This window comes from Asparagus officinalis, chromosome 8 (genome assembly GCF_001876935.1).
Source record: "Asparagus officinalis chromosome 8, Aspof.V1, whole genome shotgun sequence".
NCBI lineage: Eukaryota > Viridiplantae > Streptophyta > Magnoliopsida > Asparagales > Asparagaceae > Asparagus > Asparagus officinalis.
The window spans coordinates 42,554,983-42,570,534 of NC_033801.1; the positions used below are offsets into that span (position 1 = coordinate 42,554,983).

Sequence of the window (15,552 nt, forward strand, 5' to 3'; positions counted from 1 at the left end):
GAGAAGAGGAGATGGGGGAGGGGAAGGTTGGAGCGAGAGGGAAGGTCGAGTGAGAGGGGAGGAGTGGCAACAGAGAGGAGGCAGGTGCCAGAGATGGAGAACGAGAATCGACATCTCGGTGGAGCGGTTGTCGAAGTGGGGAATGACAGCAGAGGTTGAGGTAGGGAGTGATAGCGGAGGTTGAGAAGTTAGGAATAAAGGAATGGAGTCAATAAAGCTAGGGTTCTTTTTACCCTTTTGCTAGGGTTCTTTTTACCCAGATATTTGTGTTTTGGGTTGGTTAGCAGTTACGAGTTTTGATATATAAATGGATCTCAATCTTTATGTTAATTAAATTACGGATATCTGTATTCGAATCTGTATTCGAAACCGCAATTAAATCCTACACTCATATACGTATCTGAATCTGTATCCAAAAAAATCCAAACGGATCCGTATCCAAATCTGCATCCAAATCCGCAACTGAATCCTACACTCATATTCGTATATGAATCCGTATCCGAAAAAAATTAAAACTAGATCCGTATCTGAAACAGTTTCTGCCCGATTTTAAAATTAGCTTACCATATCCGCATCTGTTTGGATACGGATGCGGATCTGTTCGGATAAAACTGAACCATTTGGCACCCCTACTCATATTCCCTAATTAAGGATAAGTTAGTTGAAAGCACTTCGACACCTAAAGTGGTAATTCTACTATGATTCTTTTAGATGAAAAAGGTTAATCTAGCAAATACGAATAAGAAATGTAACAAAAGTTATGATTAGTTAAAACTTAAAACTTTCCAACTAATCCCACCATCTTGTTTTGATCTCCTGACAGAGCTTTTAAAAAAAATTGACTTCAAATTTTAAATTCTTTTGTTTTTATTTCCTTTAAAAATTAAACCCTTATTCTTTTTTCAAACTCCTTTTCTATTTATACTTTGTGTGTGGAATTTTTTAAATTTTCCAAAGTCTTCCAAAAATTATTTAGGTGCTATATTGTTTTCTATTTATTTCTTCCGTTGGTAATTAATTTTGTAATTAATCATGTCACCTACGAATTTTGGTTAAAAATAAGTGATTTATCTTTTCAAGAGCGAATGCGAAACAGGTAGGGAAGAGAAACAAATTAATGGAATGATGCAGAGGCACAGGTGAAACAGTAGTTTTTTGGGGGGGAGACAAATTAGGGGTAGTGAAACTTGGAGAAACGAAATTACCCTTCTTTATTTTCGGCCCCTATTTGATTTTTTATTAATTTAATAATTAAAAAAAGCTATTACTGGTGCATCAAAGCAGAACTCATTTTATATTTACATAAGAATTCTCATTAAATTATATCTACTCTTAACTAGAAAATTCTAACAATCAAATATTTCATAATCTTTTTTTTTTTGGTAAATGAAAAATTTTATTCATTTTCTATTTTTTAAAAATTCAGCACGGCAAGATGCTCAGCAACTGAGAATACAAGAAAATCTCTATGTCAAAGAGATCACAAAACTCAAAAAATTACAGAGAACATATCCATGCTCTGTTTGTTTCCGAAAAAGTGCTGTTGAGAACGTTGGATAAAATGCTAAACTTTATCTCCTTGAAAACTTGATCAGAGATCTTATATTTCAACTTGAAGATTCTGGCATTCCTTTCTATCCATATGCTGTAGATTGACGAGGTAAAAGCCATTTTTTTTATTTTTATTTTTTTTTTTGTTTGAATCCCTTTCCCCTTAACCTGAAGCAGTACCAGGAATAACTTGAGCCCAATCACAAGACCTCCACTTGAATTGCAACCATTCCATGACCATAGACCAAACACTCTTCGAATAAGGGCACTCAAAAAAGAGATGATCCCTACTTTCATAACTGGAGTCAAAGCATAAGTAGCAACTATTGCTATTTACAATCCTCCAATTGTTAAGTCTATCTAGAGTAAGAAGATGGTTTTGAATTGCTAACTAGCTGATGAAGGAATATCTGGGGATGTTTGCAGCCTCCCAAATTGTATTACACCAAGGAACTGAAACTGGAGCAGGAGAAAGAGCAGTATATAGAGCTGATATTTTAATATTTGAATCCCTACAGCAGGATTTAATGAGAATCTTCAAGTTATCAGCTCCATTATATAGCCTCAGAGCTTTATCTCTAATCTTCAAAATCTGTTTCCATAACCAAGAGTTGCCATTTTTTGCTTGAACAGACCAGATGTCATTTTGCTTTAAGTATGTACTATGGATCCACTTTATCCACAAGCTCTCCTTATTAACATGTATATGCCAAAGGATTCTCAAGATAGAAGCAAAATTCCAGATAGTTGCTGAATATATGCCCAGTCCACCATTTTTCCTACTCAAACAAGTTTGTACCCATGAAATGAGGGGAATTTTTGTAGACTGCTCAGAACTGCCCCACAAGAATTTCCTCACTCTTGATAAATTACAGTCTACCTGCATAAGATTGCCCCCTATTTTTCATACAGGCCTGAAATTGACCAGAGATTTTATTTAGGAGAGGAGTGCAATCCATGAAAGATAATCTCTTACATATCATAGGGACTCCTAGATATTTTATAGGCAATGCACCCTCAGGGAAGTTCAGTAAGTTTTTGACAGTTCTTTTAAAACTTTCATCAACTCCTCCATAGAAGATTTTGTATTTCTCTAAGTTTGCTTCCAAGCCTATAACAACACTGAATTCCCTGAAACAATTGAAGATCTTACTCACTGAATGTATGCCTCCTTTTGAAATAAGTAGAAGATCATCAGCAAAGATTAGGTGTGTGATCTTAAACTCACCACACCTAGGATGGAATTTAAAAGATCTGTCATCTTTAAGCTTTGCCAAATTTCTAGATAGGTACTCCATCCCCAAAATAAACAAATAAGGTGATAGATGATCACCTTGCCTTAAACCTCTTTCTCCCTTGAAGTAACCATGGAGTGAGCCATTAAGAGAAATTGAGTATTTGGGGGAAGATATATAAGCCATGATCCAATTTATCATCTTGTCTGGAAAACCAAGTCCTTTTAACATTTCCTTTAGGAAACCCTAATTAATAGTATCAAAGGCTTTTTTAATGTCAATGCTTAACATAACCCTGGGAGAGATGTGTTTCCTATTGTAATTCTTCACTAACTCATGAGTAGGAAGAATATTGCTAGAGATTTGCCTCCCTTTCACAAAGGCACTTTGTGCCTCATTAACTAGAACTCCCACAATAGGCTTGATTCTGTTAGTAAGGATTTTATAAATGATCTTATAGATGCAGTTGCGACATGCAATTGGCCTAAAGTCAGATGGAGTTTTGGGGCAGGTCACTTTTGGAATCAATGTAATAGCTGTAGCATTTACTGCTCCTAAAAGCTTACCAGTCTTGAAAAATTCTTCAATTGCCAGAGATATGTCATCACCAATCACACTCCATGCTGATTTGTAGAAGGACATGCTATATCCATCAGGACCAGGAGCTTTGTTTTCTGACATAGAGTGAACTGCATTTCTGATTTCATCCCTGGAAACTGGAATAGATAGAGTATCAGCTTGTGTATTATTTAAGCATGGACCATAGCCAAAAACATTGATATATGGATTTGAAGTGAGAGAAGATGAGCCCATGAGAGTTTTATAGAAAGTAATCAACTCATTGATGATCTCATTTCCTTCTGTGATCATATTTCCTGCACTTTTATATAGCACCATTACTCTATTTTGATGTCTTTTTGCTTTGATAGCAGAATGGAAGAAGCTTGTACATCTATCTCCTTTCACATTCCATTAAATTTTAGCTTTCTGATGATAAAATGACACCTCACATTCTAGCAATTTATTATAAGAATCAATACAGATTTTTTCTTGATTAATCAGATCAGAATTTAGAGGATCCCTTTGAAGGTATCCAGATTCATTCTTGCTCTAATCACTTGTTCACTAATGTTGTAAAAATTTCTCTTGTTAAAATCCTTTAGAGCATTCTTCAGCAGCTTCAATTTGTTTACTATAGAATACATTTTGCATCCTGTAAAAGAGGTTTGCCAAACAGAAGAAATAGTGTGCATGTATCTCTCATGCTTTTTCCACATCTTAAAGAACTTGAAAGGTTTTTTTCCCATAATCCTTATCTGACTATAGATATTCATAATTTAAAAAAATCTCATAATTATATATTTAAATATAGAAAGTAAAAAAAAACAAATGTATATAACTCCCTTCAACTATGAAAATTTTCGATGACCCCTTGAACTTTTCTCATTTAAGCCCCTCAAATAGGGTGTGTCTTAGAAAACCCTGACAACTATTTTTAAGTTGAGAAAATCCCCTCAAGTTTGAGCCTATTATAGATAACATCCTCAAGTTCGAAAATTAGAGAAACCCCATGAAATATTCTCACTTTACACAGTGAAAGCTAACACTATTAGATCTATCATGTCACATGCAAAAAGGTGAATGAGAAAAGACCAAAATACCCCTAAATCATAAAAAAATATTCTCATTTTCTTAGGATAAGCGAAAGAGGGTGAGTAGCATTGTAAATTGAAAATAGTTCTTTTCTACCGGTTAGGGGTTTCTTTGTAATTGTGTAAGTTGATGTTTAAAAGGGTATTTTAATTATTATACATTTTGAAATGACATCTGGCGGGCTTGATGAGAAAAGTGTGACTAATCAGAGGGATCTTTGAGACACCCCATAGTTGAGGGGGAGTTTTCTCTAATTTTCAATATTGGCTACGTTTATTTATAATATGCCAAAATTTTGGGGGTGTTTCTCAATTTCAATACCTGAGAGGAGTTTTCTAAGACATTCACCATAGTTGAGGGGGTCTTTTGAAATTAACCCTAAATTCATATATGAAAAATTATACCTATGTTAAATTATAGGGAAAATGTGTCCAAGCCCCAAAAGTGAAAACTTCATGTGACGAGGCCTCTTATATTCTGCCCCATGTGGATAAACCCCAAATACATACAGTATTTATGATGAGATCCCAAAGTATCGGTTTTAAAAAAAACCCAGTTGAAGTTACGAACTTGCTGTTAGACCCTAGAGGGAGGGTGATTAGGGTCTTATGCTAATCTAATCCGATTTTATGCCAATTAAAACTAATTCAAATAAACTATTCTTGCAAGATAGATATACAATATGTTATGAGCAAGAATATGTAATATGAACAAAGGAAAATAACCTAGCAATGATATATACTATGAGATATATGCGAGGATATACAAATAACATAAGGGTAAACAATCTAAACTAGATAGTGGGCGAGGATATACAAATAACATAAGGGTAAACAATCTAAACTAGATAGTGGGCAATATAAGCAACAAGCAATATACAAAGGCGATATAAGATTGGGCAATATAAGCAACAAGCAATATACAAAGGCGATATAAGATATGAACATAAAAATAAGTGCGCCAAAGTAATCACAAACAAATGATATGTTCACGGAGTTCGGTCCTCACGACCTACGTCTTTGCTCCTCACCTCGAGGAGATCTCCACTATCACAATCGGGTTTTCTATGCTCAACTGAATAACGTTTACACCACACAATATCGGTTTTCAACGCTCACCTATCAACGTTCACAATCTCACAATGTAACTACACTCCACACCTTCTAAGTGTTGGTCTCTAGCACATTGTTTAGGTGGCGTAACAACAAACTCAAAGAAATAGTCTTTTTATAAGATTACGACTTTCTTTCAAATAAACGTAACGGATGTTTATCTCCCGCTGCTTGCGTGGGATCTTAGCCTGTGACGGGGATGTTGATATCCATGGATCACCAAATGACCAGATCGATCCGGAGCTTCGTTAATTCGCGAAGGAATCAAGAAACCGAAGTAATTATCTCGGCAACAGCGAGATAACCACTCTTTTCGAGATCACCGCAATGGGACAATCTCAAGGAAAAGAATCGGGAACTATAGATCTGACGAACGCTTCTTTTTTATGCTGAAGAACTTGATCCGATCTCCTCCTTTCTTCTGAAATTCGTGCTCCTTCAGTCTTCAATTTAGCAGGGCTTCGCCGACGCTCGAGAATTCCAAATCCTTACAAATAAAGACCCTAGGGCTGTATTTATAGGCTTCAGGAGCTCTGTTTTTGGATAAGAATGGCCGATTCACTTTTATCCTCCGTTATAACCACTTTATCACGTTCTTGGATAACATTGGATCAGTTAGAACAAATCCAGACGGTTAACGATCGAAAAACAGCTCAAAAACAGCAAAACAGCTTTTTAGGGTCTAGGACACCCGCGCTGTCTCTGCCATGGCCGAGACACTTGTGGTGTCTCAGCTATGTCTGAGACACCTATGGTGTCTTGGCCTCAGGGCTTTGGCTCTGGGCTTTGTTTCGTACGTCCCGTCCGTTTTCATCATATTTTCATCATCCTAACTCGGAATCACGCGATTCAAAGTGCGTAGGAAAGCCGACGAGGAGATCTACAAGTTTCCATAGTTGAATCACATGTGGAGTATATGGAACATGAGGGATGCTTCGACTTTCGTAAGCAATGCGTAGCTCCCGATCAGTTCGTGTTTTCGTTATTCTGAAGTTCCGTTGCCTCACACGATTTGTCGACATGCTTCATGTGCTCATCGACGCCAATTAAGATTTTGTGACTTAGATAGTAATGTTCATCATATTCTCTCTGTCTCGAGCCGTGTGCGGGAACCTATAAGCATTTTTAGACGCCTACAGATACCCCTTCAAAGTATTTCAGTCTCGTTTCTTTTATGGAAGAGACTAAAATACTTTGGATGTGATCGGTCTAACCTTCAGTCAGTATGAAAAGACATGTAGTCAGCTTCAATATTTTACTTCTTTGTTTTTTAGTCTATTTAATATTTTGATGAATAACTGAAGTTCTTCCGGCACTGCGTTTATCGTCTGGCCGTCGTTGAAGTCTCGAATCAAAATTGGTGAGTTGGTTTTGGCTCGTGCCATTGAGTTGACTTTGAATTGATTATCTCCATCACAACGGTGTTGATTGGTGTTGACTCAACACTACGTGTTGACTGGCATTGACTCAGAGCTATGCGTTGACCGACGTTGACTTTAGGGTTATGTGTTGATCAGCGTTGACTTTCATCGCAACGCGTTGACTGGCGTTGACCTAGGGCTACGTGTTGGCCGTTGTTGACCTTAGGGTTTCACATCGACCGACGTTGACTTTTATCATGCGTTGACTGGCATTGACCTAGGGCTACGCATTGACCGGTGTTAACACAGTTTATACTCATGCGTTTGCTGGAGTCTATATAGTTTAGGCTCTTAAGGTATTAGAGCGTGGCAATCTCAACTGTTAGGCTGCAGGACTAACTATTAAAGTTGATTCATCTGTATGCATGGATCTTATCCTAAAGTTGTCGGATGCACAAGTCACGAGAACAACTAATGAAGCTGGTGCGTCAATGACTCTCACATGTATAGGATTTTTGGCAAACCCAAGTCACGAGAACAACTAATGAAGCTGGTGCGTCAATGACTCTCACATGTATAGGATTTTTGGCAAACCCTCAGCCATCAACGGGTTTGATGAGCCTGTACCGACTACCGATTGAGTCGGCTAGTATGCGGATTGTTTAAGTCTGTTCCACATGTAACGTTGTGCTAAAAGAGTTAACTCTTTTAGTGCTACGATATTAAATACGTAGACTTTATTTTTCTTGCGGGAATAGCTACCGGGTACCGCGTGTTAGGCGCTGACTTATTCCTTCTTAGGATTCGGGATAAAAGTCTCCAGACTTGGATTCTAGTGTCTTTTTCACTCGGCGAAAGACAAAACTGGTAACGCGTATTAGGCGTAGGCTTATCTCTATTTAGGAGTCGATATAAAGTTCCCCGTGCATGTAAGGAACGGATTTTGGCATTATTAATAACGGCCTGTCACAATATCGAATATGTGGGTGTTTGTTTTTTTTACGATCAAGGACTAACCGGCAACGCATATTAGGTGCTGACTTATCCCTACTTAGGCTTCGGGACAAAATTCCCCAGACCTAGATTCTGGTGTCTTCTTCAATTGATGAAAGACTAAACTGACAACGCGTGTTAGGCGCTGACTCATCCTTACTTAGGATTCAGGATAAAATTTTCCGCGCGTGTAAGGCACGGATTATGGTGTTATTAATAACAACCTGTCACAATATCGAATATGTGGGCTTTTATCCTTTTTACGGTTAAGGACTAACCGGCAACGCGTATTAGGCGCTGACTTATCCCTTCTTAGGCTTCAGGATAAACTTTCCCAGACTTGGATTCTGGTGTCTTTTTCAATCGGTGAAAGACTAAACCGGAAACACGCATTAGGTGCTGACTCATCCTTATTTAGGATTCAGGATAAAATTCCCCACACGTATATGGCACGGATTATGGTGTTATTAATAACAACCTGCCATAATATCGAATATGTGGGCTTTTATCCTTTTTACGGTTAAAGACTAACCGGTAACGCGTGTTAGACATTGACTTATCCCTTCTTAGGTTTCGGGATAAACTTCCCCAGACTTGGATTCTGGTGTTTTTTTTAATCGGTGAAAGACAAAACCGGCAACGTGTATTAGACGTAGACTTAGGATTTTTGGCAAATCCTCAGCCTTTAAAGGATTTAGCTTGCCTTTACTGATTACCGTTTGAATCGGGATTGCATGCGGATTGTTTAAGTCCGTTCCGTATGTGACGTTGTGCTAAGAGAGTTAACTCTCTTAGTGCTACGATATTGAATACGTAGACTTTATCTTTCTCACGAGAATAGACTATCCGGCAACGCGTGTTAGGCACTGACTTATCCCTTCTTAGGCTTCGGGATAAAAGTCCTCAGACTTGAATTCTGGTGTATTCTTCAATCGATGAAAGACTAAACCGACAATGCATGTTAGGCGTTGACTTATCCCTACTTAGGCTTCAGGATAAAATTCCCCGTGCGTGTGAAGCATGGATTTTAGAGTTGAAGGATGGTATCTTATCTTGGGGCAAAGACGAACCCAAAATGGGAGAGGAAGAATTTTATATTCTATCTCCCAAAAATGAAGAGGAAGAATTTTATATTCTATCTCCAGTTGTAAAGGAGACTCGAAGTGGGATCTCCACCCCAAGAATCCGGAAACAAGAAACTAAGAGTGGGATCTCCACTCTGAGAATCGAAAAGATTCAAGCAACCCTAACTTTTATAGGATTGGTTGCTTAATCCAAGTAAAGAATTCCACATTTATTAAGATAAAATTTCGATTTCGGCCCTAACTTTTATAGGTTTGGCCTAATAGGAAAAGGTTAATCTTAGTCCTAACTATCTACAGGTTTGACCAAGTGAGGTTGGAGGTGATCCTAACTTTTATAGGTTTGATTGCTCAGATTGAAAGTGGACCTCTTGTTCATGGAAGGAATCGAGAGGGGATTTTGATTGTGGTCCTAACTTTAGGAAGGTTTGACCGAGTAGACAGTGGGAGTGGGAGTACAAATCACAGTGGGAGTGTTGACTTGTACGAATCGCTTAGTAGGGGTTCTTAGTGTCAAGTGATAAGGACTTAACACAAAGGGGTTTGACAATTATCAAAGATTAGTAGACTAAAATTCCAAGCATCATATCTGGACTCTAATAGTGAGAGTGTTGAATGCACAAACACAACGGGATTTTGAGTGGATTAAACCAGGAAGAATTTTAGTTGACCCATCGTAAATTAATTTGATCAGTGAGAGATTTTATGGTAGAAGATTGTAAATCGTCAACACTAGTGGGAGTTTTTTGTGAGGGAAGATTGATCCAACGAAGTAATCAAATCTCATCTTAGCAAAAGAGTGCTTAGAAGTTAGTGGAATTGATCCCGACAATAAAATATATTTCACCCTTGAACATTCAGAGTCCGAGTGGGAGTTTCTCACTTATCACTTTTTTGTAGTGACCGGGTTATCTCTAAGAATACACCATTTAGCATTCTTCCGAAAACTTCCCATTACATAAATCATCCATTCTCAGCTTCCTTTGCGAAACCGGGTCTAACATTGTAGTTAATTGGATGACCGGGTTATCCTTAAGTATACCAGGCATGGCACTCTCTAGGAACTTCCCGTGAAAGAAAGGAAATAGTTTAGACTCATATACCTGTTAGAGTATATGGAGAAGCAGTTTATACTCGTATACTCTTCGGAGTGCGACGTGCTCATTTGGCTTATCCCAGTGTTATGACGCCGGCTTCAATCAAAGTTTGGATGCTATTCTTGAGAGAGAAGCAAGACTTGGTGGGGTGAAGGATTCTTCTGTGTTACGCGTAGTACTTTGGATCCGAAGTATTACTAGCTTCCTCCTGATTTGCGATAGGTGGGAGCTTGATCTTGTTGTTTTCAAGAAGGGACTCAAAAATAGCTAGAACATCTCCGTCCTTGAAGGAGTACTTTTTTTGGAGTCTCGAATCCGAAGTCTTTTATTGTCTCCGGAGTTGTTTTTGTGACGTCTGATTAACATCAACAGCTAGTGCAGGTGCCTTCTCCTTGCCACGGGAGGCAAAGTTTGATTTTGGAGGGTTGGCCACCGGTTGGCTTCTTTCGACTTTCTTCCTTCTGAGGAAACGTTTGGCCTACTCTTCGTGCACTTTCAACTCTTTCCAGGTATTGAAGGGTGCTACTCCCACAACTTCCAATATATCAATGGAGAGGTTGTTATGACAGGTTTGGAGGATGAAGTCCTCCATGGTTGGATCTCGATAGTTCATCACCTTATTTCGGAAGCGCTTGATGAAATCATCGACCGTCTCTTCGTCTTCTTGTTTCTCCTCAAAGAGTGTTCTGATTGATACCTCGGCATCATCATCAAAGAAACTGTTGAGAAATGAGCTCTCCATATCGTCCCAACTATTGATGCTTCCAGGCTTGAGACAGTGGTACTAATCGAAGGCAGGCCCGCAAAGGGTGCCAACGAATGACTGAACCATCAAGGCTTCATTGTCGGAGATCATGCCCAAGTGGGACTTAAAGTAGATCAGATGTTGAGTGGGTGAGCTCTTCCCATCGAATGGCGTGAAGTTGATCAGGTTGAACTTTGTCGGGTACAGGATCGACTCCCACTCTCTTGGGTAAGGACACGAAATACCAGTCTTCTTTACCTCACTAGTAGACATCAGAGCGTTGACTTTGCTCTTGAGGTCTTTCATCTTTTCATCCTCGCTCGTCTCCTTCCTTGGTCGATTTTGAGGAGGAACAACGGGACCACCCCCAGTGTTGTCATCATTGGTGGGACCACCCCGACGTCGTTATTCTTAGTGGGGTCACTCCTAGCATTTTGGTCAATGGGAGGGTCATCAGCATTGATGTATTCATCCATGTCTGAATCGCTAGCTGCTTCGCTAACATTGTTACGATGACTGGATTCACCTATCTGATTCGATAAGGATTGGATCTGTTAGTCGTGCATTTGTCTCATCTCCTACATAGTCATTTCCATTTTGATTTTGAATGCTTCTTTCTGCTTGGCTAGAGCATCCTCAACTATTTTGGCTACTTCCTCGGTGTTAAGCATAAACACTTCGTGGAATTGTCCAGAGCTAGATACTGTTTTGTCAAAAGTGACTGTAGAGTTAGCATATGATGCTTCATCCTCCGAGGATAGCCCTCTATTCATCCTTTAATAATCCCTTTGTCTAATAGTTCCCGATAGCAATCGGGTTGGACGATGCAATATAAACGGATCAGAACTAGAAGGTCGAGTCGATTTTCCCTTGTCAGCCATATTAACCTTGACTTCTAGAAGTTTGTCACCTTGAACGACCAATCATTTCTTGTAGAAACGCTTTGGCTTGGTTTTCGTCACTTCAGAGGAAAGCCTTTAGAATACCGAGACCCTCTGTGGAGCGGTCTTGGGGTAGCTACATGCTGATAATACTGTCCTAATAAATCTCTTACAAGGGTAGTGAGAGTCCATTTCTGGGGTATTTCTCTTTCGAGACTTACCCCCAGCCTGATAGTACAACTCATCGGCATTGTGGCCAGAGCAACCTATTGGCTGTTTATGATGTATAACGTTGTCTTTTGCCAGACACATTTTCTTCTTAATAAGTAACGCCTTGTTGGCGTTTGCAGGAGTCACACGTTTGGAATCATACCTTTGTGAGGGTGAAATCCTAACGGGCTCCTGGCCTTTTGTACGCACCCCCAAGTGGGCAGTTACAGAAATAGTCTTGTTGAGAGGTCGTGTACGACCCCCAGCCTGAAGAGTTGCTCGGGATTTATTCATTGATCGCAAGCGTTCTTTGACAGGAGTTTTTCCTCGATCTTCATGTAGAGGACCCAGGTGATCCTTCAATGGAATTCTGAATTTGGAGATACCTATGCTACCGTAGGGCTTCGCCGGATGTGCGGGAGTAGAGGGATCGGGATCTGAAGTTGACGATGGCTGAATAGTAACTTCGTTTGTTTTTCCCTTAGGCGCTGATTTGACCTTTGGCATCCAAACCTGTTTATACTTGAGCGATTTTTTAACCGCCTCTTCTTTCTGCATTTCTTGTGCTTTTCGCACAAGGATCCGAGCATGCGCAAGAAGTGCGCAGCACTTTTGAATGCGCTCCTCCAGAGTGGAACGGTTCCATTTGACATGAATCCATTCATTAGTAGGTGATTTGGAGAAGAATTTCAAAGCTTTCTGTGGCGATGGTTTAGCCACTTGGTGTCTCCTGGACTCTTGGTAGCGGAGCCTATCCACTTGCTCCAAAGCCTTAGCAAATTGGTGAACGAGACATTGACGGCATCTCTGACAAGCTCTCTTTGATAAAGTTGGCACGTCTTCAGCAGTCTTCTTAAGAGAGGCGGTGTCCGGATTTGTGGCTTTGGCTTCATCGGACGCCGGCGGATCGTTACGAGGTGCTATTGCAGCAGCGATAGCGGGGAGATCGCCTTCTTAGGTCTTTAAATCTGAAGACTAATGGATATTTTGGGAGGAGGAGATCTTCTTGAATTTGCAAGGAGAGGCAGATCTGGAGGAGGAGGAGGAGACGTACTCCTCAAACTTCTGTTGGTCGAACTAGTATTTGACCTCTTCAGCCACGAGGATCTTGATCATCGGCTACGGCACAACAGCCTTAGCAGTAAGGCTGTTGGCTCCTACTGTGGTCGCCAGCTTGTTTAGATGGAAATTTGATTTTGTTGATGAGTTTATTGCAACTTTGAGCGTTACGACAAACTCAAAGAAATAGTCTTTTTATAAGACTTTCAACAAAAGATTACAACTTTCTTTCAAACAAACGCAGCGGACGTTTATCTCCCGCTGCTTACGTGGGATCTTAGCCTGTGACGGGGATGTTGATATCCGTGAACCATGAAATGATCAGATCAATCCGAAGCTTCGTTGATTCATGAAGGAATCAAGAAACCGAAGCAATTATCTCGGTAACAGCGAGATAACCACTCTTCTCGAGATCACCGCAACCGGGCAATCTTAAGGAAAAGAATCAGGAACTATAGATCTGATGAACGCTTCTTCTTTATGCTAAAGACCTCGATCCGATCTCCTCCTCTATTCTGAAATTCATGCTCCTATGGTCTTCAATTTAGTAAGGCTTCGTCGACGCTCGAGAATTCCATATCCTTGAAAATAAAGGCCCTAGGGTTATATTTATAGGCTTCAGGAGTTTTGTTTTCAGATAAGAACGGCCGATTCACTTTTATCCTCAGTTATAACCACTTTATCACGTTCTTGGATAACATTGGATTAGTTAGAACTAATCTATGCGGTTAACGATCGAAAAATAGCTTAAAAAACAGCAAAACAGCTTTTTGGGGGCTGGGACACCCGCGAAGTCTTGGCCACAACCGAGACGCGTGGGGGTCTTCGCCAAGCCGAGACACCTTGGGTGCTCGGCCAAGCTGAGACACCAAGGGTGTCTCAGCCTAGGCCGAGACACCTCTGGTGTCTTGGCCTCGGCCGAGACACTTGCGGTGTCTTGGCCTCGACCAAGACACATGCAGTGTCTTAGCATGGTAGGCTTGTGATATCCAGCAAGGTGACGCTCTCAGAAGAGAGATTAGCCAAAATGGAGGAGGAAGCTGCTAGAATTTTATCCATCTATGAAGAATCTTTCAAGGCGGAACTGCAATGTGAGCTTGAGCGGACCTTTATCGAAGAATTATCCAAATTAGAGCAACAAATCCTTAGTCATAAGCTTGATGTAGAGTAACCGCAATTTGATATATCTGAACGCTTGATTTTGTTAATGAAAATATATTTTTGTTTAGTATACTTTCATTCTTATTATGATTTTTCATTCTGCTTAGAATAATCAACTATAATGCTTATAGGGTTTTTTGGCAAACCGTCAGCCCTCAACGGGTTTGATGAGCCTTTATCGACTACCGTTTAGGTCGGGTTAGCATGTGAATTGTCTAAGTTTGTTTCACATGTAATGTTATGCTAAAAGAGTTAACTATTTTAGTGCTATGATATTGAATATGTAGAGTTGGTTATTTTTACGAGAACGGACCATCCGGCAACACGTGTTAGATGTAGACTTTAGGATTTTTGGCAAACCCTCAGCCATCAACGGATTTGATGAGCCTTTGTCGACTATCATTTGGGTTGGGCTAGCATGTGAATTATCTAAGTCTGTTTCACATATAACATTATGCTAAAAGAGTTAACCCTTTTAGTGCTACGATATTAAATACGTAGACTTGGTCATTTTTACAGGAATGGACCACCCGGCAACACGTGTTAGATGTAGACTTTAGGATTTTTGGCAAACTCTCATCCATCAACGGGTTTGATGAGCCTTTATTGACTACCGTTTGGGTCAGGCTAGCATGTGAATTGTCTAAATCCGTTTCACATGTAACGTTATGCTAAAAGAGTTAACCCTTTTAGTGCTACGATATTGAATACGTAGACTTAGTCATTTTTACGGGAACGGACCACTTAGTAACACGTGTTAGGCGCTGACCTATCCTTTCTTAGGCTTCGGGATAAAATTCCTCAGACTTGTATTCTGGTGTCTTTTCAGTCGGTGAAAGACTAAACCAGCAACGTGTGTTAGACATTGACTTATCCCTACTTAGGATTCAGGATAAAATTCTCCACGTGTATAAGGCACAGATTATTAGTGTTGGAATGTGGTGTCTTCTCTTGGGGCAAAGACGAACCCGATACTGAAGAGGAAGAATTTTATATTCTATCTTCGGACCTTCTCTTAGGGTAGAAGTGAACCTGATACCAGGGAGGAAGAATTTTATATTCTATCTCCGGTTGCAAAAGAAACTTAAAGTGGGATTTTTACTTTGAGAATCCATGAGATGAAACTAAGAGTGGGATCTCCACTCTGAGAATTAAAAAGATTCAGATAACCCTAACTTTTATAGGATTGGTTACCTGACTTAAAGACGAGTTTCCAACTTCAGCCCTAACTTTTATAGGATTGACTGAAGGGAAAGGGATGAGAGTTTTTCGTTTATTGAAAAGAAATCCTGGCTTCGACCATAACCGTTCGATGGTTTTGACCAAGAGGAGGTACTGAGACGACCCTAACTTTTATAGGTTTGGTCGAAAGGAAAGTCTGATTTGAAAGTGGGGAAGTTGGATTTGAAAGT

The 15,552-nt window shown here is 39.8% G+C and overlaps 1 protein-coding gene across 1 annotated transcript in view; it reads right to left on the reverse strand.

Moving 5' to 3' along the window:
- Positions 1 to 2,972, reverse strand: part of LOC109821172 — a 13,059-nt gene extending 10,087 nt beyond the window's left edge. Inside the window, exons 1-3 of the mRNA XM_020387361.1 lie at positions 2,425 to 2,972; positions 1,944 to 2,330; positions 1,720 to 1,850 (exon numbers count right to left, since the gene is read on the reverse strand). Of these exons, the coding sequence (XP_020242950.1) occupies positions 1,720 to 1,850; positions 1,944 to 2,330; positions 2,425 to 2,972 (1,066 nt within the window). The remainder of the gene's footprint in view (positions 1 to 1,719; positions 1,851 to 1,943; positions 2,331 to 2,424) is intronic.